The sequence below is a fragment of the Cervus elaphus genome, chromosome 20 (assembly GCF_910594005.1).
Source record: "Cervus elaphus chromosome 20, mCerEla1.1, whole genome shotgun sequence".
Taxonomy (NCBI): Eukaryota; Metazoa; Chordata; class Mammalia; order Artiodactyla; family Cervidae; genus Cervus; species Cervus elaphus.
This window is the reverse complement of record NC_057834.1, coordinates 49,474,931-49,501,217: the sequence shown is the minus strand read 5'-3', so window position 1 is coordinate 49,501,217 and position 26,287 is coordinate 49,474,931. Positions and strand designations below refer to the sequence as shown.

The 26,287-nt window shown below is 37.2% G+C and overlaps 1 protein-coding gene across 2 annotated transcripts in view; it reads right to left on the bottom strand.

Annotated features, from left to right (window-relative positions):
- Positions 1–7,739: 7,739 nt before the first annotated feature.
- The window catches only part of GDAP2 (ganglioside induced differentiation associated protein 2), a 58,319-nt gene continuing 39,771 nt past the window's right edge, over positions 7,740–26,287 (bottom strand). For both annotated transcript variants that reach the window (XM_043875737.1, XM_043875738.1), the window contains exons 9-14: positions 25,904–25,980; positions 25,066–25,142; positions 22,148–22,287; positions 21,787–21,841; positions 13,556–13,699; positions 7,740–8,938 (exon numbers count right to left, since the gene is read on the bottom strand). In XM_043875737.1, coding sequence (XP_043731672.1) covers positions 8,891–8,938; positions 13,556–13,699; positions 21,787–21,841; positions 22,148–22,287; positions 25,066–25,142; positions 25,904–25,980 — 541 coding nt within the window. In that variant the 3' untranslated portion in view covers positions 7,740–8,890. The remainder of the gene's footprint in view (positions 8,939–13,555; positions 13,700–21,786; positions 21,842–22,147; positions 22,288–25,065; positions 25,143–25,903; positions 25,981–26,287) is intronic.

The window sequence follows — 26,287 nt, the reverse complement described above, 5'->3', positions numbered from 1 at the left end:
GGAGAAGGGAATGGCTATCCACTCCTTATTCTTGCCCGGAAAACTCCACAGATGGAGGAGCCTGGCTGGATGTCTAGTCCATGGAATCACAAAGAATCAGACATGACTGAACAACTAACAATTTGAAAGCCACATGTTGAAGATGATGGAGCCACAAAATTGAAGGAGTTTAGGTCTCTGAATCAGGACTAGGAGTGCTTGCTCACCAGTAATATCTATTCAGGCTTTATGAGAGAAATACATTTTCTAACGTGTTTAAGCCATTAAGCATGTTCATTGTTATTTGTTACGGCAGCCAGCATTATTTTAATATACAGATCCTTAGGAACTATTTACTGAATGAGTAGAAGAAGTATAGCATCTGTACTGTATAGGATCTCTGTACTGTGATCTTGCTTACTGACTCAGGAAGAAGTAGAGAATTTCTATGCTATAAAACTACATGACAGAAAAATGGGCTCATAGATAAGAATTTAGTTTCTCCTGCAAGAGCCTCCACAATGTTAATACAGAGCCTATTTTGGTGTGCTTTGGCACTGGATAGGGTAGCACTGCCAAAGTCTGTGCAGTTCTCTAGGTGGTGTATGTTTATCATATTCAGATTGGCATTTTCTCAGTGTTTCTAAAATCAAACGCTTTAAAAGCTGCTTTCTTGTTCAGTTTTGTTGGAAGGAGGAATTTTTACTTAAGAGGTGGACAGTGAATGGGAGTGAATGGATAGTTGGGTAAAAAACTAAAATCACACACCTATAACTTCAAATGAACAATTATCTCCCATCCCCAAATATTTTCACAGTCCCTGAATGACTGATAACCTCTGCTGTTAATTCATGAACTTGGTCCTTCCCTGGAACTTGGCTAAGTCAAGTGCAACATAAATAAAAAATGATAAAAAAAAAAAAAATCTGCCTTGGAGGACATAAGAGGGAATGTGAAAATCAAGCAGCTGGGCAAACACAGTTAAACCAAAGAGCTCCAGCTATAGATGTCAAGGTCATCTTCAAACAATCTGCAAACCGCAGGATCTGGTGAGGCATCCAGGCTGCTTTAACTTGCCTGGGCCTCTACTTCTTCATCAGTAAGATGAGAGAGTTCAGTGGTTTTTTTACTCTTTGAGAACCAATACCCCCTTTCATATAAAATTTTAAAAACCTACTTTTACTACAAGAAATAAAATTCATAGAAAACATAACCCACCTATGCTTAAAAAGTCAATGATGTTATAATTCATAACTAGTATTTCAGAGTGAAAATGCCAGACACATCTGAACTAGGAGACATAATGAAACAGTCAAATGCTTCATATACCTACTCCTACAGAGAACAAATCTGGATTTTAAAGATGCAAAAAACCAGAGAAAAGGTAGAATGAACCAGTCTTAAAATTAATAGAAGAGGAGACTAATGTGAACTGAGAAAGGGCTCATAACCCAAATCAATTAACAGACTGCTAAAACAGAGAAAATCAGGTAGAACTTGGCCATGTCTGTGATATGAAGCCACAGAAAGATTTTTATGCTGTGCTATGGGGTGAGGCAGTGAAGTAACACACAGAACACAGCTTTTATCTTGATAACTCATGTGGACAGAGAGGCACACATTCATTGAACTTAAAGATCTTGATGATGGGGTGGGGGGAAAAAGGCTGGATTGGAAAAAGAATCAGTAACTTCCACAACAGAGATTATCCTGCTTCTACGTAAGATGGCATAAAGGGAAGTATTTTTACAATAGATTTTAATAAAATTCAATGACAGCCTCACATTTTGTGTGGCTCCAACTAATTCTAATCATTTATCCAAATGTTTACTATCTTTGTTAATAAATGAGTTCCTCTTACAACTCCCTCCTAGTATATTCTCCCAACACCTAATTAGAGAAAAAAGAGCAAAACAAAACAAAAAAGAAATAAACATCTGGCCAACAGATGTGTTTGTTCATTTTTTAAAACTCTAGCTTTTTTTTTTGAACAAAAACTAGGAAATGATAGACGTACTAGCAGGAACAATTTTAAAGAACAGTTAGTACAATTTTTAAAAATGTGTCTCACAGGTGAAAATTAAGATGTTTGTGTATTATTTCTCAGACTGTCAAGGAATACCAGGATAGTACCATGGGAAGAGGGAATTATTTTCTGCAAAAAAGCTGCATTGAGAGAGATTCAATAAGAATCTCACGTTATATAAGACCATTAGTTACAGGTCTTAAATATGCAAAAGAACAATAATGCTCAAGTGAAGCCTAATGGACCTAGTATCTTCACTGGACCACAACCTAGCATGACAGCCTTTAAAACAAACTTACATTTATTATGTGTCAATTTGATTAGCACATCATACAATTATTAAAAGGAACCTAAGCCATTTCCCCTTCAGGGAAACATTAATTCTATAACAAAATTTTTGAGAAAGTACAATTTAACATTAAATAACTGTTTAAATAAGTAACTTAGTGCTGACGTTCTATATTAATTATTTTTTATAAAAGCATGAGCTTTGCAGTCAGGATTTGAACCTCAATCCTACAACTGAAGCCCCAATACTTTGTCCACCTGATGTAAAGAGCTGATTCATTTGGAAAAGACCCTGATGCTGGGGAAGACTGAAGGCAAAAGGAGAAGGCAGCAGCAGAGGATGAGATGGTTAGATAGCATCACGGACTCAATGGGCATGAATGTGAGCAAACTCTGGGAGACAGTGAAGGACAGGGGAGCCTGGTGTGCTGCAGTCCACGTGGACACACGGAGTCGAACACGACTTAGTGGCTGAACGACAATCATCTACAACTCAGTACGTAAGAGAACACACGCAGAGAGTTTAGCAGCATTAGAGGCACAGAGCGAATCGCCAAAGGTTAGTTATTACTACTTCCAATCAAAGCTATGGTAGCTACCAATTATAAACACTATGCATGCTTTATGAATATGATTACATTTATTTCTCTTAACTGTTCAATCAGTATTATTATCCCTGTTTAATACATGAAAACAGTGGAATTCAGAAAACGCTGAGAAACATGCCCAGGTCTGAATCCAGGTGTGTCAGAAGCCAGAGGACCAATGCTGTTAACCACCATGAAAAATTCTTGTTGGGAGAGAGAGGAGGGGAAAGGGGAATTAAGAGTCTCTGTGTGTATGTTTGTGGGATGAGAGCCTCAGGAGTTTACTATGAGAATTAGACAGTTTTCATGTTGATGGAACTTCTAAGATATCAGCATTCATGTTCTGAATTATCTGAATAACTGCCTTAAAGCCAAGTATGTTTCACAGCCCCGGTTTGTATCATTTAACTTGCATGGTAAAGCCAGGATCTGCGCTAGTTGTGGAAGCTTATGGAGAAGAGAGACTAATTTAACAGGGGAATGATGTACTGAAGCTACATGAAGACCAAACGCCACCACTACGTGCTACACAAAGAAATGCTACAGTCTGAACAGAGAGCGGGAGAACGGAGTCGCCACTCACATGGCAGTAGGGGCATGCTGAATATATGAGCTGTGTTACAGCACTCAGTATGTAATCACTTCATAGCTTCCCCTTGGCAAAACGCCATCATCCACCACTTAGTCAACGTTATTTTAAATTGCATTAGTTTCATAGTTTGTTTCTGACCTGTAAACTTTTGATTTTATACTTGTGCAAGAGCTATAAGCATAAGGCATTTATATGTAACTTTATATATACATAGATAACACTATAATAAATAAAGTAAAAAACTGAGGAGCTAAGAGAATTTTCCTGTATTAAAAGGGGATGTGCGTTATTCAAGTTTGAGAAATACCTCTCTATACTGCACTGCTTGTGTCTTTGGGCTTTAGCAGCACTGAACTTCTATCACCATGTACTTCAGAGGATTTGTTAAGAGGATTAAATGATATAAGGAATGTGTGAATGCCTGGCCTGCAGAAGGTATTATTACAATGGTAAGTTCTATCTCTTTTACCAGAAACAGGGACAATATGGAAGCTAAATATAGCCTAGGCTCTTGAAGTGTGGTCTTTCAACCAGGAGTATTGATATCACCTAAGAGCTTGTTAGAAATTGAGAATTGGGAACTTCCTCAGTGGTCCAGTGGTTGAGATTCTGGGTTTCCAAGGCAAGAGGCACATGTTCAATCCTTGGTCAGGGAACTAAGATCCCAAGTGCCCTGTGGCATGGCCAAAAAAAAAAGAAACTGAAAATCCCAGGCTTCCACCCTGACCTACTATATCAGAAGCTGCATTTTAATGTATTCCTGGCTGATTTAATATATGCACATTAAAATTTGAGAAGCACCAGCCTAGGTCTCTACAGAGAAGGTTGACAATAAAATTTACTGCATTTCATACTGCTCTGTAGGCTAATTTAAGTGATTAGGGAAATGCCAGGTATAGTGGCCATAAAAGACTGTCCTAACCCTGCGGTTCAATATAAACATTACCATTTTACTAACCAGCTCTTAATGGCTGTATTTGTATAGAGGGGGACTCTCTTTAAAAGGGATCTAACTTCTAATTCAAAAAGAAGAAAATATATTTTTAAATGAAAAATATTCAAAACTTGTGAGTTTTGAATAAACAAATCTCAAGATCACATCAATCAAAACTTTGTTAGGTCTCCTTTGCCCAAAAGCTATTAAAATCATTTACATATGTTCAGCTCTTGTTTAAATGTTTTGGTCCACAACATCTGGTTTGACAAAGTCTTGGCTCAGTTTATGATGACTGTGTGATTACACTAACAAAACACACCACCAAAAAAAAAAAAGATATGATTGTATATACAAAATGTGTTGGTTTTAACTGTTCAACAAAAATACTAGCTCACATTCAGCAGTTATGATTTTGTCAGTGTAATTTACCTAGAGAATATTTATCCTTTTCATCTTGAACTCAGACTTTGTTCATGTTAGTTGCTCAGTCATGTCTGACTCTTGACATCCCATAGACTGTAGCCTGCTAGGCTCCTTTGTCCATGGAATTCTCAAGAATACTGGAGTGGGTAGCCATTCCCTTCTCCAGGGGATCTTCTCAACCCAGGGACTGAACCTGGGTTTCCTGCACTGCAGGTAGCTTCTCTATCGTCTGAGCCACGAGGGAAGACCTGAACTCAGAGGCCCTATACATTTAAATCATGTTGTACTTAAGATTCAGAGATACTGTTCTTAGAAACACAGAAAACAAAGTTAGTAACTAATATCCAAGGGAGTCACTAATATCTAAAAAGACCTTGATATCATCTTTTCAAGGGCTATTTTGGTAAAATCAAAGCTTAAACTAGGCTATTTATTGCTTTATGTTCTCTACATATGGGCCATTTAAACCACATTCAAAGAGTGTAAAACAAACCAGATCACTGTGTGTAAATATAAATATGTATGTAGATATAGATATACATGTATAAATGGTTAGACCTTCTAGGCAATCCTCATAATCTGTGTTTATGATGTGACCTTGATCACAGGTTAAAACCCTCCTTTATCTTTCACGTTCTTTGGCAACTGCAAACCAAGAGTCCATCCCATACTCTGAGGTATACTAGCACCTACCTAGGTGAAACCCTCTAGTGCTTGTTGACTATGATGACTGCAACTTAAGAGAACCACAGTCTGAAAGTCACTGGCTAACTCTAATCTTAGAGGTTTACATGCTATCTTGTACTTTTGGTCCTTAATACAATCAACCCCTGTTACTAGAACCATAAAACTTTCCTCTTTCCAGGGCAAATTCCAGTAATTTCTGTTCATATATTAAGCAATTTAAACTATATATACACACACACAGACAGTGTGCCAGGGGAAACACCAGGAGTGGTTTTTTTAGCTCATACTGAACCTACATTTTCTGGCTTTCCTAGTAACTGCAGCAAAGGAAAGATTAAACCATTATCTATAGTTTGAATTCATTAAATAACATCTAAGCAAAGAGAAGACCGGTAGAAACAGGCAAGCCACGCTTTGCTACTACAGTGATTATACCCATCTCTCTCTAGAAATGAGAGAGATTAAATCATTTTGAACTTCAGATATTTGATTAAAAAAATCTATATCCATTTACCCTAAAAAGTAATCTAAAAATCCTCTATTAGTCTCAACTATTATAGAGGGTTTACTTTAGAAAAAATAAATATAATGGAGCATCAGTCAATGAAATAAGATTTATATTAAATAAAGAAAAAAAAATCTTTAAGATATGAACCACCTGGTCTCTAAACCTTGAGTCTAATAAATATTGAGCTTTTCTCAGAAGGTCTTTTCACCATCAAGAAACTGCAAAATAGATGAGTTAAAGATGAAGATAGATGAGTTAGGAACCCAAATATATACTAAAGCAAGAAACATACTTATTTTAAAAATCATATTATGTCTTCCATGAACTAATTTAAATTAACTTAACAGCTTATAAGTAGTTTCTCCCTCAATTCAACTAGCATTTTGGCAGGGCAGAAATTTAATTATTTTAAGGACTTGAGGATGCTTTGAATTAATATCAGATGCTAGGGGTCATCACCCATTTATTCTCTAATGTGTGTATCCTTGAAAGTGGTATGTGTTACCTAGGCAGATATACCCTGAACGTTACTTTATCATTGCAACATCAAGGTCACTATGCTCCCCTCTTAGGATTTAGTACATTGAAAGAACTTCATTACATAACATTTCAGACAGCTATATCTTGGTCCAATACCAAAGTCAGTTTCACTAAGAGCAACCTTATCTTTAGTCATCATTAAATTATTAAATGCAGTTGATATGTACATAGCCCTATACCACCTTTACACTCTAGGACATCGATTGAACATTCCTGCTTGTTATTAATCATTAATATATTGCTGTGAATATTGCAAAGGGACATCTTTTATACATTACTGCCTATAAGAAACTATAAAACTTGGTTCTTTCCAAACAGCAAAGTAGCTTGAACCCTCTAAGGAAATGATTCAGGCCGGATGCCAACATGAGGTAGCCAAGCCCAGCTATAACAGAGAAAAGTAGGTGTATTTTTACAACTGGTCCTAGTGAAATGCCACCTCAAATATGATCTAAGAATTGACTGGAGAAGATGAAGCTAATTTTTCAGATTTTTAAAAGTCAAGGCTCAAAGGATTGAAGTAGTACTGTTTGAGATGAAGCTTAATACCAGACATTTGACTGGCTGTCTAGACCTGATGACCTAGGGAACATAAAAGGAAGTCCTTAACAAACAAGCATATGGAAGGAACAAGTGGTTTTGATTACTGGCACAAAGCAGATGTGTCCATTACATGCAAAAGACAAGACTGGTTTTCTGAGAAATGTAAAGGCCCTTCTTGTTTATGCAGGAAAACAGAGGATGGGGTTAACACAACTACAGGGGCATTTTTCTATCATAAATGAAAAATGATGTTCCTTTTTATCTCCACTGAAGAACTAATTTGGACCTAAGGGAGTGAGACCCTTGGAAGCATCCATCCTGAGCACGTTAGAGGAATTCTAATTTTTCTTCTCTGAACTGCCAGTGTACATGATGGGGTGAGGGAGATGAGGGGGAGTGGTGAATGCAGGAATTAAAAGGAGTATGAAGAAACCCAGATGGAAATGATGTTGGTGTGACCTTCATTCAAGTAACATTTAAAATGGCTAACACATGCCTCTCGCTAAAGTGTAGCGCTGGAGGAGGAGTAGGCCAGAAGACACCTGGACAAACTAGGAGGGGATCCTAAGGGTTGGGATTTTGCACTAACAGCTCTTGTTCCAAGAAAAGGGAAGTCACTCAAAATGTGCCAAGGACAAGCGGAGTGTCCTGGAGCACTCCCTCAAGGATATTTACTCTCATTGAAAAACTAACTGAAGACACCCCACTGCACAGCATTTTTCATCCAAAGACATCAAAAGCCCTTTCTGAATGCTATCCTCATGATACCTCTGTGAGGTAGCTAGCATCATTCTAATTTTTAGTCAAGCTAAGGCACAAATAGGGCCTGAGTTGCAAAAGTGGTCTGGCGCTTTGTTCATGTCAACACACTTCCTTCATATCGACGTAGGCAACTCAAGACACACTGCTAGGAAACATCCTCAGAGGAAGTAGACCTAAGAGCCAAATAAAATCATTCACAACTCTGGGAAAGCCGTGCTCTCTCTAAGGCTCACTGATGGCATCTCAGGAGACACCCTCTGCTAAGATGACTAATATGTGCTGTCCTGTTGAACATGGACACCAAACCACCTCTGACGGTAGCAAAAATGCTGAAGGAAGTCTTCTTGTTTTTCCTTCACTGTTGAGACCATAACAGGGACAATCTTAAATCATACAAACTCAGGAACTTTAGTCCTTAGGTCTTTGTCTTAACTGGTGCAGTCAAATCTAAGACCTGTATCTTGCTAATGATTTCTGACATTTTTGATCAGATACATTTTTTTTCTACATCCTTGATCCCAGATGATTCTCTTTTATCCTCACCAAATTATCTGTTATAAAACGTTAATGCCAGGATGTGAAGCAAACAATGCATCCGGTCAGCATACATTGGTTCTATATATTTTGAGAAACACTTGCATATACACAGAAGGCGTGCAACGTGAGAGGGATGATGTGAATGATATTGCAGCTTGTCTAATGGAGAACCCAGTGTCCTTCCAGGAAACTGAAGATACTCAGAAGTTGCTCCCCAATTGCTATTAACAATCCTCTAAAAGTGAACATTTTCATTTGATACAAATATACAAATTTAAAATAAGTGTACAGTTCAGAATGGCCTACCATTTTCAGATTGCCTATGTGCCAGAAAATATACAGTCAATAAAAAAATACCAGAGAGGTGGGGGACAAAAGGCTCTCTGGAGCTGTACAGCAAAAAGGAGCATCGCTTCAACAGGGAGTGGATCTGCGGAGAAAGTGGAGTCTTTAGAAACCAGGAGCGCTGAACGACAGCAGGTCACAAATCTGGTGATGGAAGATAAGACGTATAGTAAGGCCCATTTTCCTGCAGAAAGGAAAAATGACAAGAACATTAAACACTAAGACCAATGTAACTGGGAATATAAAAGAAAGGGATTTAGAGTCAATATATAATGTATGTGAAATGTCCAGCACATGCTTGGCCCTGAGCAGGTTTCTGTCAACACAGCAATTCCACTGGGGTCAGTCAGAATTGCTATAATGTAGGCAGAGGTAATCAGGATAATGATACTTAAAAATATTACCATTTATCAACATTCAATATGCAGACACTTAAGCAGTTCTTTTCTTTCATTATCCTTTAATATCCTCACATAATGCCATGAAGTAGGTAACATCCTCATTTTACAGAACAGAAAACTGAGGGTCACACAGATTAGGTCACTGAGCTGCCAACCAAAACAGTCTGAATTTAAATCCATGTCTATCCAAATCTAAAGCCCAGATTCTTTCGTATTAGACTGTGTTGTCCTGCTGTGTGCTGAATCTTTGAGATAAGAAACAAAAATTCTCCTTGAGGAATTTAATAACCATATTGGCAGAAATGAGCTTCTCCATGACAGGCCTGAGTGGCAAGGCTTTTAACAAGGACAGTTTTTAGGGCATTCAAGATCCCATCACTTCATGGGAAATAGATGGGGAGACAGTGGAAACAGTATCAGACTTTATTTTTGGAGATTCCAAAATCACTGAAGATGGTGACTGCAGCCATGAAATTAAAAGACACTTACTCCTTGGAAGGAAAGTTATGACCAACTTAGATAGCATATTAAAAAGCAGACATTACTTTGCCAACAAAGATCCGTCTAGTCAAGGCTGTGATTTTTCCAGTGGTCATGTATGGATGTGAGAGTTGGACTGTGAAGAAGGCTGAGCGCAGAAGAATTGATGCTTTTGAACTGTGGTGTTGGAGAAGACTCGTGAGAGTCCCTTGGACTGCAGGGAGATCCAACCAGTCCATCCTAAAGGAGATCACTCCTGGGTGTTCATTGGAAGGACTGAAGCTGAAACTCCAATACTTTGGCCACCTGATGCGAAGAACTGACTCATTGGAAAAGACCCTGATGTTGGGAGGGATTGGGGGCAGGAGGAGAAGGGGATGACAGAGAATGAGATGGCTGGATGGCATCACTGACTCAATGGACATGAGTTTGAGTAAAGTCCGGGAGTTAGTGACGGACAGGGAGGGCTGGCGTGCCGTGATTCATGGGGTTGCAAGAGTTGGACACAACTGAGCGACTGAACTGAACTGAACTGAAGATCAAGATGGAGAATCAAATGCCAGAATTTTATTGTCAAATGCAGAAAGCAACAAATCAGTGTAAGGGGAAAGTTTTTGACTTTATCTTGGCTAACTTTATCTTAAAAATCAAGACAGTTTTATGGTAGCTGGACTCTAAATTAGATTTATGAGATTTAAGATTCACTTCGTGTTATTAAAGTATTTCTTTGACAAGTAACTTTTTTTTAGTAAACTATAAACAAAAAATGCTCAAAGTAAGATAACAATTAGATATGAAGAATGAGGTAGGGTGAAAACAGTACTGCTTGAAAGTATATTTGCATTATAGTTCTGGAGCATTAAATCTATTCAGTCTTAAACACAGTAGGAAGGTAAATGTTATTTGAGTGACTAAGTTAATCCAAAGCTCTGTATTCTTCAGGGCAGACGCTTTGGAGCAGAAATTGATCTGAGACCATAATCAGGAAAACAAAGAGAATAGGAAAACTTTCTTTTTTTAAACTTTCTGACCAGGTAGCAAAAAGATTTAAAAAATTTTTTTGGTAGAACCAAATCAGAAGATTGGCTACATTTTGGGATACTTGGAAAAAAAAATAATGGAAAATTTTTTTAATTTTAGAATTTCCTACCAAGATCTGTTATACTAACCCCACCAGTATCCTCAATATGCACAGATGCTATGCTTAAGATACATACTTGAAGAGAGAAAACCTGAAGTTCAACTAAGAAGAAACGGTTCACAATCCATCTTTAAGATTTCTCCATTTTATTCCACTATGGTATTTTTCTAAGCTTCCTATATCAACATTAAATTGTGATAAAGTAGGAAGGGAAAATCTAATTCTTAATGCCATGAAATAGATCTTTTATATTAGTCTCACACTGTGGAAGAGCCTGCTGAGCAATCAAATATTGTCTCTATTTCTGGAAACAACTGTAAAACTTTGAAGAATTGTGACCAGATAAATCTCTACACTCTCTTCTCTGACTATACGAATGCTGACCAGTTCCCTTTCTGAAATGGTCTCAGTACCATTTTGATCTAGATAGATAAAAATTACCTTCTAATTACCATCAAAAGTGCCTTTTAATCCTATAAAATTTATGTTGCTATTCTAAGTCACATAAGATCCAGAAAAATAGAAGCTGACGGCCAATAATGAACAGTGTATCAAATCTTCACCAAATAAGTAATCTACTATGGGCAAAGCATTCTTGAACATGATAATCAAATTGACCAACAATACACTCATTTCTTTTTCTCTAAGCATATTTTTAATTCTTTCTAGGAAAGGAAAAAAATTTCTTTACAACGAAATATCCAATTTCTAGACCTTCACTTCAGTGTCTCATTTGTTATTCAGTCACTCAGTTCGTAACCCCATAGACTGCAGCATGCCAGGCTTCCCCATCCTTCACTATCTCCCGGATTGTGCTCAAACTGATGTCCATTGAGTTGATGATGCCATCCAATTATCTCATCCTGTGTTGCCCCCTTCTCCTCCCACGCAGCACCTCAAACCTAATGTGTCACACACTTAAGAGACCACCTGTCTCCTCTCTCTGAGCTCCCCAGTGCTACTTCTCCAAACTGCCTCTCTGGTATGGTGGCAATAACATTCTCCAAGTCTTCCAAAGCAGAAATGTTGGCAGTCACCTCAGGCTTCTTTCCTCCTTTATTCCTCCCAGTGGCTGGCTGCTTGGTTACCATAATGCTGGGCATTTTATTCTCTAAAATATCTAATTTTAACTATCTCTTAAGATCTTCAAACCTTACCAATATCACTATCACCGCTGACCTCTAGTCTCAAGTCTCCCCTGGCTTTCTCGAATAGCCTCTTACTTGTCTCCTTGCCTATGGTCTTACTCTGTCTAATCCTTCTCTACATGGTTTCTTTAGCCATCTTTCTAAACAGGAACACACGAGTTCTCCATGTACAACACTCTCCACTGACCACAAAGGCACCAAAGGACTGCAGCACAGGATCTAGGGGACCTAGGATCCCCAGGATCTACGGATGTGCTCTCCGCCTGCTCAGTCCACATCATCTCCTGAACCCTTCTTTTGTTTCTTCTCTCTTCTTATTCCTCTCTTTGGCTTTAGGTATAGAGCACCTAATATTTCAGTTTTAGAAAGCTCTAGCACAGATACAGAGCGATAATCCAGAGATGATGTTACATTGCAGGTTATTTAATTTTGATTAATAAAATTATGTATTAGGCCTGTATTTGATAGATAAAATCTTAAAACAAACAAACAAAAAAACAAAAACCTAAAAGCACATACATGTAAGACAGAAAAAACGAAGCTTGAGGATGGTGCCGATATCTAATGAAAGCCTTCTTTGTGGGCCCTTAGGTATATAGAAAGGGCTCCCCTCGTGGTTCAGTGGTAAAGTCTCTGCCCGCCAGTGCAGGAGATGTGGACTCGGTCCCTGTGTCAGGAAGAACCCACTGCAGTATTCTTGCCTGGAAAATCCGATGGACAGAGAAGCCTGGCAGGCTACAGTCCATAACATCACAACAGTCAGACATGACTGAGCACACATACCTATCACATAAAGGGGACCAGAAATCACAACTGAAGTTGGAGAAATGCTAGAGAAAAAAATGTCTTGTAGAATGTTTACTTTACTATATATATGTTGTACAATAGTTAAGGAAGAATAATTCACTTTAAGCTTAAGATAACCTACAAATATATGCTCTGCTTCATGCCCCAAAAATATGCAACCAGCAACAGTTAAATAAGGCAAATGATAATTGCCTTATTATCACTTGCCTTATTTGGCAAGCATGTTAGACTTTTTTGTTTCGAACTACTAAAGTGAGTGCGAATAACCACAAAGGACTAGAGCTCTGATGAAATTCTAGAGTAGCCATTTCTTAGTGTTTAATAGATTGATATAAGTAACAATGCTAATATTATTGGTTGACACTCTTACAAACATTAACAAATGGAACTTTTAGTAGGGTAAAGACTAAGATAGGCTACTTGGCTTACAATGAATGCTGAAAAATGCTGGATACCAACAGATTCTTCTGGTTCTATTTATGTAGATGAAAAGTCATTTAGTCTTAAAATTAGGCAGAGGTATGTCTCAGAGGTGGTGGAAAACTGACAATACAAGCAAGGATTGGATTTATACCTACAGCAAAAATGTTTCTCACTGAAAAGAGGGGGGAAGGCCCTCTCTTAGAATCAAGCATTTTCCTAAAAATTACCTTAGGAAAAGAATGTCAAAAAAAAAAAAAAAGTCAAATGATACTATCACATTTACTAAAACACATTAATTGTATTAATGGCATCTTATAATGAAAAGATTATGTGCTTAGACCTGTATTATAAAATAGTTACAATAATATACTAGGTGAGGAAGAATTCCTGGTACTTCTTACCCTGGCATCATATTCAAGGACGAAAGGAGGAAAGTCAATCTGTTCTGGAGAGATGGCAGAAAACAGCTGGTGGAGGCTGTCCACATGGTGGATTTTGTCCTTCAGTCCTGAGACAGAAAAGGTGGTAAAAAACCATGTTGATACCTGATTAATAGAAGAAAAAAAAATGATTTAAGCCAGTGGCAAGAATCAGAAATACACACAGGATCTTGAAAATTTATGCTAGATAAAAACTATTTCAGAACTGAAGTTGCTATCAAAAAAATCTTGTAATAAGCAGTGTTTTTTGAAATGCAGGTTGTACTATGTCACTGAATTATGCAGTAAGTTTAGCGGACTGTGAACAGTATTAGAAACAACAAAAAGAAACATGCTAGCCTACAACTACTAAGGAATGTAGTGAGAATGAGCTCTGTCTCCTGAAGCCTCGGTTTCTGTTATATGTGTGTGTGCTCCGGTGCGTGCAGTGTCTTGTGATGTGATACAATGCGCTTTTTGCTGTGGGCAGTGGTCAAAACCACTACACTCTCTGATGGAATATTGATTCACTGGTACTGTGAAAATGTTTAACATCTCCAAATCTCAGAAACTCTCTCACTCTTTAAAAAATGAGATGGAAACTTTTTGCCAATTTTTGAGACATTTATTTTTCAGTTGACACTTGGCACGCAATCTCTCAAAGTCCATTTTCTGTGGATGCAGAGCCACCCTTGCTCATTTTACTTCACAACATTTAATTTTTCTATGAAAGCTAACCTGCAAAATTTGCTCATTGCAAAAAAAAAAAAAAAAAAAGAGAATTCTTGACAGCAAACAATACTGGCATGAACTAGGCAATAGCTAGAACTTACAAATTATTGTTCATCTACCCAAATGGACAATCATAAATAGTCATGTTTACCACAGGCTTGTACAACAGTTCTGTGCGGTAGGTACAATGTTACTGCTATGCCCATTTATAAAAGAAGGTAATCTGTGTACATGAATTCTCGGTGTACTGGTACAGCACACTCCAGGATATAACTGGGTACATTATAAATACACTACATGACACTTTGGGCAATTGCCAATCATTTTGTTAGTTTCTCTTTGACACCCTATCATGTTTTTCAGGGCTTGTTCCAAACCTTTCACATATTCCCAGTCCCTAATGCAAAATACTTTCTTCATGCTTACTTATGAGAAAAAGCACGGACTAACAGAGCCAACACTGAACTTATCTTTATCAGAATCTTGCCCAAACTTCCAGACTTGGCAGAGACCCATCTCCATTTCTCCATGACAGCACCAAACAGATTATCCCATCTATTGAATTCTCACAACCTTATGTTTAAATCTCATGTACAGCACTTATTTCTATTTCACAGGAATATAAACAGTTTCTTATAATTTCCCTAGCACTTGGCAGACAATCATAGAATGGTCTGAAGTTTTAAAAGCTACAGACAGAACCATGCATTCATTGAAAATGAATGAATGAATGGAGATAAGGTCTATTGCATAATGAGGTTTACGACCTGGGTCACCATTTTATTTTGGCTGTACTATGAATGACTGGTATAAGGCCTCAATATTAACATTACCCCCTGCACCCTCACCTTAACAAGTTTATTCGGAGGGTGGTGGAGGGGAGGGGGAGACACTCAGCCTTTCCAGAACAAAGCGAGTTAATAGAAATCAAATTAGGCAGTCATTTAATTACACACCAATCCCCAGTTTTTTTACATCTTTTTTTTTTTTTTTAAATACAAGCTGTTATATACCTAACTGATATAAACTGCTGCAAACTAGATGAGTGAAAATTCTAGATTAGGATACAACTAGCCAAGAGTTAGCTGATAAATTAGTAAGAGCTACAGAGACACCATGGAGATTTTAGAGATCCTAGGAAGAGTTCAAGAGAATAAGACTGCAGAATCAGAACAGAGAAGTATCTCAAGGATGTGTTAGGAGACGCATTTGCACAAGGAATCTACTAAGTTCTGGGAACCTACTAAGTTCTAAGCACTGTGCATAGCTGTCAGCAACACAGGGCAACGGAGACATGGCCATTCCTCTAATGAGGAATTAGATTCCTGTAAAGGAGCCAGCTCATAAGCAGAATAATGATCTCCTAAGGCAAAAAAAAAAAAAAAAAAAAAAACTAAATGCAATGAATGGTTCAAAGACATATACAACTACATATCCTAGGCAAGGCACTGTGCTACTTGGATAAAAGTATAAAATTATGGAGCCAGAAGAAACTACACAGGGAACTCGTGTTCCATGGTCTCTTACCTCAGGACATTTTCACATGCTGCTTTGTTTACTCCTAAACCCCTTTTCTTCAATTCTTTGCCTGGTGAAAAACTGTCCTTCAGAGCTCAGGTCTGAATTTACCTCCGTGAGAAAGCTTTCACTGACCACCCTCCACCCAAAGTGCAAGACGCAGCTTTCCTTAAGAGTTCCAACAACACCATGTTACTCATATTACCGTGTAACTGACATTCTCTGTGGTAGTAGCCGATTCTTTCAACCAATTCCCCCTGTGGGGACTGTCTCCTTCAACACTGTATTTATAGGGTCTAATCAAAGCCCAACATGAAAAGTAAGGAATTCAACATATGTTGAAAGAAATAACAAAGAGTTTCTGGACTCACTACTTTACTATGTAGAGATGGTCTAATAGTCCTCCATTCTATAATAAAAACAAATGTACTTCAATCTGGGCCCAGTCTCTTCATCTACAAAATGAGGAAATTATACCTGAATGATTTTTAAAGTCCCTCTTAGTTATACAGTTCTTTGAAAGGACTCGTCTACACTGCACATACTGACATGGTAAGGGATGGTGGTAAATTCAAAGAGAAGGCTGGGTTTAGGAAGAATGGGCAGTGATCATATACACTCAGTATTTGAAGGTCAAACATTTCTCCATTGCATTTTTTCCTCATTACCTCCCTTACATTCTTCAGGCGTTAATAAGAGAATGTTACTCAAAGCAGACAGAAGTTGAAACTTAGTTAAAAGTTTTCTGTCAGGGAGACCCAAGAGCATTGTCTTCAGTTTTTTGTTTGTTTTTTTTTTATAAAGCTCGGCTTTTAATTTTCAATTCAGTTCAGTTTAGTAGCTCAGTTGTGTCTAACTCTTTGCAACCTCATGGACTGCAGCATGCAAGGCCTCCCTGTCCATCCCAACTCCCAGAGTTTACTCAAACTCATGTCCATTGAGTCGGTGATGCCATCCAATCATCTCATCCTCTGCCGTCCCCTTCTCCTCCCACCTTCAATCTTTCCCGGCATCAGGGTCTTTTCAAATGAGTCAGTTCTTCCCATCAGGTGGCCAAAGTATTGGAGTTTCAGCTTCAGCATCAGCCCTTCCAATGAATATTCAGGGCTGATTTCCTTCAGGATGGACTGGTTGGATCTCTCTGCTGTCCAAGGGACTCTCAAGGAGCAGTGGCACAGAGGCGTGGGTCGGCGGTGGCCTGCTGCAGGGTCAGGGGCACCGAGTGTAGCAGTGCTGCATGGGACCTTTTGAAGGAGGTCGCCATTCTTTTCATTACCTCCACCATAGTTTGGCCTCAGGTCAATTAACAGGGAGGGAACACAGCCCTGCCCTTCAACAGAAAATTGGATTAAAGATTTACTGAGCATCCGCCCTTTAGAACAAGACCCAGTTTCCCCCTCAGTCAGTCTCTCCCATCAGGAAGCTTCCATAAGCCTCTTATCCTTCTCCATCAGAGGTCAGACAGACTGAAAACCACAATCACAGAAAACTAGCCAGTCTGATCACATGGACCACAGCCTTGTCTAACTCAATGAAACTATGAGCCACGCTGTGTAGGGCCACCCAAGATGGATGGGTCATGGTGGAGAGTTCTGACAAAACGTGGTCCACTGGAGAAGGGAATGGCAAACCATTTCAGTATTCTTGCCTTGAGAACCCCATGAACAGTAATTTTCAATTACTTATAACATAAGTCATACATATACATTTATTTAGGTAAACTTCCATTACTCAGTATCTACTATTTTAAAAAACTGAAGAAATCTTTCCAGGTAAGAATACTGGAGTGGGTAGCCATTCCCTTCTTGAAGTTTTTTCTTCCCGACCCAGGGATTGAACCTAGGTCTTCCAAACATGGAGGCAGATTCTTTACCATCTGAGCCACCTGGGAAGCCCAAAGAAAACTAAACATTTGAAAAAAAGACTCCTGGAATATTCTGTGAATTCCAGAAATTCTTTCACCCAATCATTCACAAGTGCAGAGCCAAGAACATGGGATCACAAAACAACATAAACTAGGAAAAGATTGTTCACATGTGTGCTCTTAAGTGATCTAATAAAGCCAGAGTCAACAGTGGGTTTAAATATTATTAGTTTGCGTTCTATTAGGAAATATCAAAAAAGAAAGAGAGTGGTGATTTATACGAGCAGTCAATTTATTATCACTTTGGGTGGAGTGCACTGGAAAAGATCTGAGAAGTACGGAAATCAGAAGAGTGTGATTCAATTGTTTTATTATCTCTTGATTTCTTTTCATCTCATTCTTTTATAATTACAACCACTCCATTTACAGTTTTTGACTTAGTATAAAATAATGGTGGATTTCTTTACATATGAGCTTTATTCTCTCAGTCCTCCAAAGGTTTCTCCATGCCAAAATATTATGGAAAGGTAACATAATGGTTCTTACTTCATACATTTTCCCTTCAGTCTCTGCCCAACCTGTCATTTGCACAGACTCCTACATGAAGCAGTTCTAGTGACAGCCAAAGCGAGTGGCTCTAACACTGAAACTTCTGGTAATGTTTATCCACTGATGTCACAGTGAGGGAAGGATAGCTGTTCACTGACTCTCGTGTGGGGAAGGAGAGGCTAAGTCAGATCTTAGCAAACAGTGGCTATATATTTTCATGTCTGGTGAATTCACAAAGAAATACTCTTTAGATAAGTTTGAATTTGTGATAGAAGTAAAAAACAATTTTGACCATTGAAAAAATTATGAAAATGTTCCAGCATTTACCAAAGTTGAAAGAATTTTACAAAGAACATAGGTACAGAAACCACTCAGACAATCATTAACATTTTCCTTAAGTTTTCTTTTTCTAAATTGTTTTTTATTAGTTCTGTCATTCATAATAAATTAATAGGATTCAACTTTTTCTAGCTTTATGAACTGAGGACCACAAAAACATCTTTTAAATTTTAGCCATTCCAATAGGAATGTAATATCTCACGTTGCTTTCATTTGTACTTTTCTAATAACTAATTCTGCTTGACATCTTTTCATCTGCTTACTTGCCATCTGTATGTCTTCTGGTGAAGCCAGATTTCTGTACAAATCTTCTATTTCTAAACTGTTTCCTTATTACTTAGAGATTTCTTTATATATTCAAAAGAAAAGGCCTTTATTAGATAAATGTTTAATTTACAAAGATTTTCTCTTAGGCTGCAGTTGATCTTTTCATTCTCTTAACTATCTTCAAAAGAGCAGAAGTTTTTAATTTTAATAAAGTTCAATTTCTTTTATAGATTATGCTTTTGGTGTTAATTTAAGAAATAACTTGCTTTACTCAAGGTCACACAAATCTTTTTCTCTTATACTTTCTTCTAGAAGTTTAAAAAGTTTTATGTTTTACATTTAGGTTCTTGATTCATTCTCAGTTAACTTTGTACATGATGCAAGTCACAGATCAAAGTTTATTTTTTTTGCATACTGATATCCAATTGTTCCAATATCATTTGTTGAAGAGACTATCCTTTTTCCACTGACCCAACTTTGCACTTTTGAAAAAGATCAGTTACACATATATATGTGAATCTATTTCTGGGTTCTTAATTCTGCTCTGTTGATCAATTTGTCTACCTTCATGCCAATACCTCACTGTCTTGAGTATTGCAGCTTTAGAATTAGCACTGAAAGCAGATAGTGTTGGTCCTCCAACCTTGTTCTTTTCCTGAGTTGTTTTGGCTATTTTAGATTTTTTGCATTTTAATTGGTCAATTTCTACCAAAAAAAAAAAAAAGCTTCCTGAAATTTTGGTTAGGACTGAACTGAATCTATAGCTTCAGCAAGAAATGACAATTTAACAATATTAAACTTTCTAATCCATAAAGACCCAGAGGGATGGGATGGGGAGGGAGGTGGGAGGGGGGATCAGGATGGGGAACACATGTAAATCCATGGCTGATTCATGTCAATGTATGGCAAAAACCACTACAATATTGTAAAGTAATTAGCCTCCAACTAATAAAAATAAATGGAAAAAAAAACCCCTAAATACAGTATATGTCTTCATTTATTTAGTTCTGTTTTAATGTACGTCATCAATATTTTACAGCACACAGTGGGCTACAGTCCATTGGGTCACAAAGAGTCAGACACACCCGAGCAACTACTACTACTACTGTTACTAACTTGTACAGTGTATGAGTCTTTCACATTTTCTGTCATAGTTATCATTTAGTACTTAATATTTTTGATGTTGGTGTAAATTATAATGCTTTTTAAATTTCAAATTGTTTCTAATATGGATAATAGATTTCTGAATATTGATCTTAAACCCTGAAAATTTGCTAAAAAGTTACTCATTAACTCTAGTATTAATAGCTTTTCTGAGGATACTACACGGTTTTCTACATAGATAATCATGTCATCTGTCAATCAAGACAGTTTTATTTACTCCTTTCTAAATTGAGATGCTTTTTGTCCTTTTTCTTGCCATATTGCACTGGCTAGAACCTCTAGTACAATTCTGAGTACAAGTGGGAAATAGCAGGCATTCTTGCAAAGGCATACTAAAAATCAAGCTAATCCTTCTGTGTATCTCCATTTAAGAAAAAATTTCAGTAGCTACTGGATGAATAAAAAAGAAAATGGATGATGAAATTTTGGGAAATAGTCAAGCATTACTTCCGTGCTATAGAAAAAAAAAATAAGTCACCTGCTGAACATAATGAAATTAACTTTTAATTAATTAACTTTTCCCAAGTTAATAGAATACTATCTGGTAAGACTATGTAGTCAGAAGTCAATTGAAAGAAGAGCAGGAAGGACAATTATAAGTGATTTAACTGACTCCTCACAAATTTTACGTTTTTAAATAAAGCCTGACCAAGCAGTGCTCCCATAAGCGTAGCACTTAATACTGTGCTGTTCTAACACTGAGGAACCAAAAGGAAATTTGCAACTTTAAAAAGAATTATTTAAAACACTTCATGCAAAATTTAAAGATGGTATTTCAAAGAGAAACAACAATTTTGTACACAGTGACAAATTTCCTAAAGTGGAAAACATTCTCACCAAAGTCTTCACTCAGTCATGAAATATAATGAGGACTTTTCACTATTTACCTTACTTAATTTCTCTACAGCACTTTAAAATAATAACTATTTCTACCATCTCTGATGCTTTGCCCATCCACTGGCTTCCACAGCATTAGTCAACCTTGGTTATCCTGTTGCTTTTTTGATTACTTCTTGGTCTCCTTCCCTGACCCCAGTGCTCTGTCTTCAGCTGTTGTCTTTGGTCTAAGTCTGTGATTTTATTCATTAACACTTTTAAAGAGTTAAAACTCTATTTACTTGATGATGACTCTCAAAATTTATATTCAAATCCACGACTGCTATATCTGATGACTTGTAGGAGTACCTACTAGTGGCAGGATTGGTCAGAGAGGTTTCTTTTTTCATTTTTTTACATGAAGTAATTGTTGAGCTGAGATCTGAAGGATAAAATAGGAATTAGCCAGGAACAGGGGCAGGAAAAAGCCCAGATTAACTAAGAGCTGTGCTTAGCCGCTCAGTCATGTCCGACCTCTTTGCAACCCCATGGACTGTAGCCCACCACGTTTCTCTGTCCATGGGGATTCTCCAGGCAAAAATACTCAAGTAGGTTGTCATGCCATCCTTCAGGGGATCTTTCGAACCCAGGGATCGAACCCAGGTCTCCTGCATTGTAGGCGGATTCTTTATCATCTGAGCCATCAGGTAAGCCCAAACAAAGAGCACAGAGAGGCAAGCAAGGACAGGGGCTAATGGCTTGTAAAGGTCACTGACAAAGATATCCGAGTTACACGGGACCAAAGCATTAGGACCACAACTCGAGATCACTTAAAAATGAAGGGTAAACAAGGAAATTAGCAGTCACAACGGTAACAGCAAGAATTAAGATGACAAAATATATCTTAATCCGCAGGTATGTAGTGCACTTAACTTCGAGATTTAGCAGAAAGAAGAATACCTACCTTTGAACGAAATGTTGGATGAACAAAATAAACAGCCTTCAAATTCCTCTTGTACCTGATTCAAAACAAACCAAAAAAAGGGTCAGTATAAGCCATGCCTAAAACCAATCAACATTAAGAACAATTAACTCTTTCTCCAGGAATTTAGAAGCAGGAAAAAGTTTACATATGAATTTACTCTGATACAAAATAAACTGGAATTAAGGGGAGCCTCCCATTATTAAAATATCCAATCTATATATTATAAAAATCTGTTATATGAACTATCCCTTCACAGAATACACCACAATGTTTGCTACTGCTCAATACTAGGAAAGGAAAAAGCTATTGTCCCCCTTCAAAATTTGAGAAAGTAACTAACTTGACATCAACCACATCATAGAGTTTCTTCAGGAAGTCTGAGTCCAGGTGATTGTATTCGCTGGTCAGTGTGTGAAAATACACTAATACATATTCCTTCACAGCAATGTGGTCCATTACATGGATAAAATATAAGAGAGCCTAGAAGAAAAAGGAATAAAAGCAATGATCATTTTGTATAGTAGTCTATTTCACAATGCATGTGTGCTCAGTTGGGTCTAATTCTCTGCGACCCCATGGACTATAGCCTGCCAGGCTCCTCTGTCCATGGGATTTTCTAGGCAAGAATATTGAAGTGGGTTGCCATTTCTTACTCCAGGGGATCTTCCTGACCCAGGGATCGAACCTACATCTCTTGTATCTCCTCCACTGGCAGATGGATTCTTTTACCAATGTGCCACCTGAAGCCAAGAGAGAGAAAAAACCCAGGAGCTTAATCTAATCTATGCTCCAGACACTGCAGACATCAAGAACAAGTATCTCTTCAAAAAGATCTTCCCATATAGTTCCCATAAGGCTATGGTACGTTCCCTTTCTGTCCTAAGTGATGGAAGAGAATATCTCGATCCTCTCAAATGAGCTCTGTGTATATACAAAAGAGCTCTTCAGTCAACTACCAGGTCTTTTCTCTCTGGGATAATGATTTCAAACTATTAGAGAATTTCTAGACGTTTAATCATTCTTGAAGGTTCTACCTGAATTCAGTGACAAGTCTTTGCAGTCTCCACTGGGATACGGACTCATGTCTCACATGGTTCACTTTGAGGGCTAATCTGCTCAGTATCTTTAACACTGAACTGAATGAGGAAAATGAGAACAGGTTCAGTGAGCAGAAGGCAGTGGGCTGGGCAGCACTTCTGCTCTGACTCAAACTTAATGAGAGCTGGATCAGTTAGAAAAGTATGCCATTACAAGGAGGATGAAATTTAAGAGAAACATTAAGTACAAAGCAGAGATACAACGTGGGCAGGGCCAGCATGACCCACCGGGGTAGCTGTAACCAATGACACACAGGACGCTAAGAGGCAGCAACGGAAGGATTACTATCAAGCAGGCTACTTCCCCATTTTTGCCTCAGGGCAGTCCTTGGCATTCACATGAATGGACTACTAAGGATTAGTTAGCATGGGTTCAACTGCTACCAGAGCAGACAGAGGAGAGCACTAAGGAAACACATTTTATTTCCAGTCGTTGGCTGGTTTGGACCTCAAGATATAAATGAAATGATATATCACAAACATTCAGAACACCATGCAGATACACATCAGAATCAAAGGGGTTCACACTTTTATTGGTATGAATCACATTATTAACGCTGTGAATAAACGTCATACTGATTATTATAAATAGTTGAGTGTTTAAGGGGTGTGTGTGTGTATGTGTGTGTTTATTATTTCTGCTCTTACTAGACTGCTTCTGGTCCTTTTCCTGGCCACTTACCACCTCCTGCCCAGGGCAATTAAGATATCCATTTTCAGCTTAAAATTTTCCATCTTTGACTTAAATTTTTTCATTTATAAAGAAGTATAGCCACATGACAGAAAAATATAGAAAACAAATTCTCCCTAAAACTATGAAATCCATTTTAAGATACTGACTTCCAGCTTTTACCTTTATATTTAAACTTCTGTCCTGCTCCCCTTGCCCAAACAAATTCTCCCTAAAACTATGAAATCTATTTTAAGATACTGACTTCCAGTTTTTACCTTTATATTTAAACTTCTGTCCTGCTCCCCTCGCCCAAAAAAAGGTCAATGTATACACACTGTGTAACACTTTTTCTTCTATTGATACTATATCATAAACATTTCTCTATAGTACATAACTCTATAACCATAATTTTTTCAGGGTCACAGAGCATTCCATTTATGGATGCAAAATAATTAACTTAACAGAATTTGTTATTTTGTGTCACAAATGAGCCTGTAAGTAACATGCCAGATCCAAGGCTTTCACAATTTTTTCTTTCATCTAAACACCAGGGACCAGGTGTAATCATCTGCTTTTGCACAATGGTGTTTTATCTTAAAACTGTATGCAGCTTTTACATTTTTAAGTACTTTTTTTTTTTTTACTATGGTTAAAAATTATTTATTAAAGGGAGTCTCTTCCTTTGCAGTCAGTTTCTATTACAACTGATGTTCTAGGATGATCTATGTATTTATCCTTTGGATTTGACTGTCCCTTGCCCAAGTATTCCACAATTTGGGCAGTTTCTTGGCCTATAGCTATTTTCATTCCTAGGATTACTTCCTTAGTAGTTAGTACAAATTCTCAGAAATGAAATTACTAGGTCACTTTGATAGTTTTAATTAATCTTTGATGACAATGATTATTATTTAAAAGTAATGGCTAAAAAATTAAAAATAAAAGTAATGGCTAATTTTGAAGGTGAAAAAAGATACCTCATTTTAATTCATTTTTTTTTCACTATTAATCAGGTTGAACATTTTCTTATTTACTAGTAATATGATTTCTTCTGCTATGAATCATCAGTTTCTGTCCTTTATCTTCAAAAGAAGGGATTACGAAATGATGATATCTTGGGTTAACTACATCTCTGGTTTCTTCTCTTCAAATAGATTCTCAAAAGTTTATGTTTCTTTTTTCAAGAAAGGCAGATAATACAGAATGAGTCCAACCAAAATCTTACCATTTACGTCATGTCTGAAACACAGTAGCTGAGTTTTTAAGAGATCACATTGTGGCATTTCGGTATTCTGCTTCTCCTAGAACACAAGTCCAGACCCCTGACTGACTGAAATGCTATGTGCCAACTTGTAGAACCAGGGCTGCTACTCAGTCACAGACACGCAACTCTGTCTCATCTCATACTCTAAGCCCTGATTCCAAATTCATGCCCTACTTATTTTTTTTAAATCAATGTTATTTATAAAACAAGGCCTTTTTACGGCTTACCTTGTCCATATCTATCAACGTTACAGGAATGTTTCTTCCGACTACCACCATCACCGTGCGACCACAGTTATCCACACCTACAAATAGGAAATGTAATCAACACCCAGAAACTTCATTCCAAGGGTATTATTTGTCCTGGGCTCTGACCTTATAAAACTATTCTACACAAATGTAAAAGAGTAAAAACTGGGAACATAAGCTTTTCAAATTTCGTCTTTGGATTTCTTTCACTATGTGGAAAACCACTTTTTAATTTTTTTCAGCTTCATGAAGTTTTGATGACTGCCCTTGCTTTTAAGGTAAGCCCTGTTACAGGTTTTAAATCTGGGGAAACCAAAGGTAAGGTCACAGGGTAAAGATCATTTTATAAATAGCTTTCTATTTAAGTTAACTACAACTTTTAATAACATTAGTGATCTAAGAAAAACTAAATGGAACTCACATCTGAAAATTAACAAGCACTGTCTGGAAAAGAAATATAAAGGGGGAATCTGATAACTTTCACGGTCTCTGTTATATATTTATGTAAGGTTTGAATTCTGTATAAAGAGATTATGGTACTTTAAAACTAGAAAAAAAATTTATAAGACACAAAAAAGGAAGAAAAAGGAGAAGAAATGAAGTTCGCCAATATAGAATAACTAGCTGAAAATCTTATAGGTTGATTATGATATTTTTAACATATTGGTGATGAGTAAAATCTATCTTTATTGTACCAAAAAAAAAATCTATATATAGACAAAATGGGCAAAATCAGAGAAGAATGAAGTCCATAAGAGCATGCCAAATAATGTCTTTTAATCAGTAAAAGAATAAGTTACTATGTCCTTAAGCTCACCTGTTTGGTATAAGGCTTTTAGAGAAGCAATATCAGATAGATCCTCAGATCTTGCTTGACACAACCAGCGATTATAACTAGAGAAATAAAGGATATGATAATTATAATAAACAGTTGTAAACCTATAAATGAGACCTATTTTTAGCTTAAAGAATGTTTTATTATAATGAGGAAGGAGTTAAAGAGGCTGTTCACTATGCTGAATCTCTGTTATTAAAAAACAAAACAAATGAGTTAGTGAGAAAGGAAGATGTTCACACCAGACGACTTAAAAAAAATTTTTTTGAGCAAATGAAGACTATTCATATAATTGGCTAAGATACCAAGTACTCAAACTAACATTGTTTTTAAAATACTACTATTAAAAAAATATTATTATTTTCC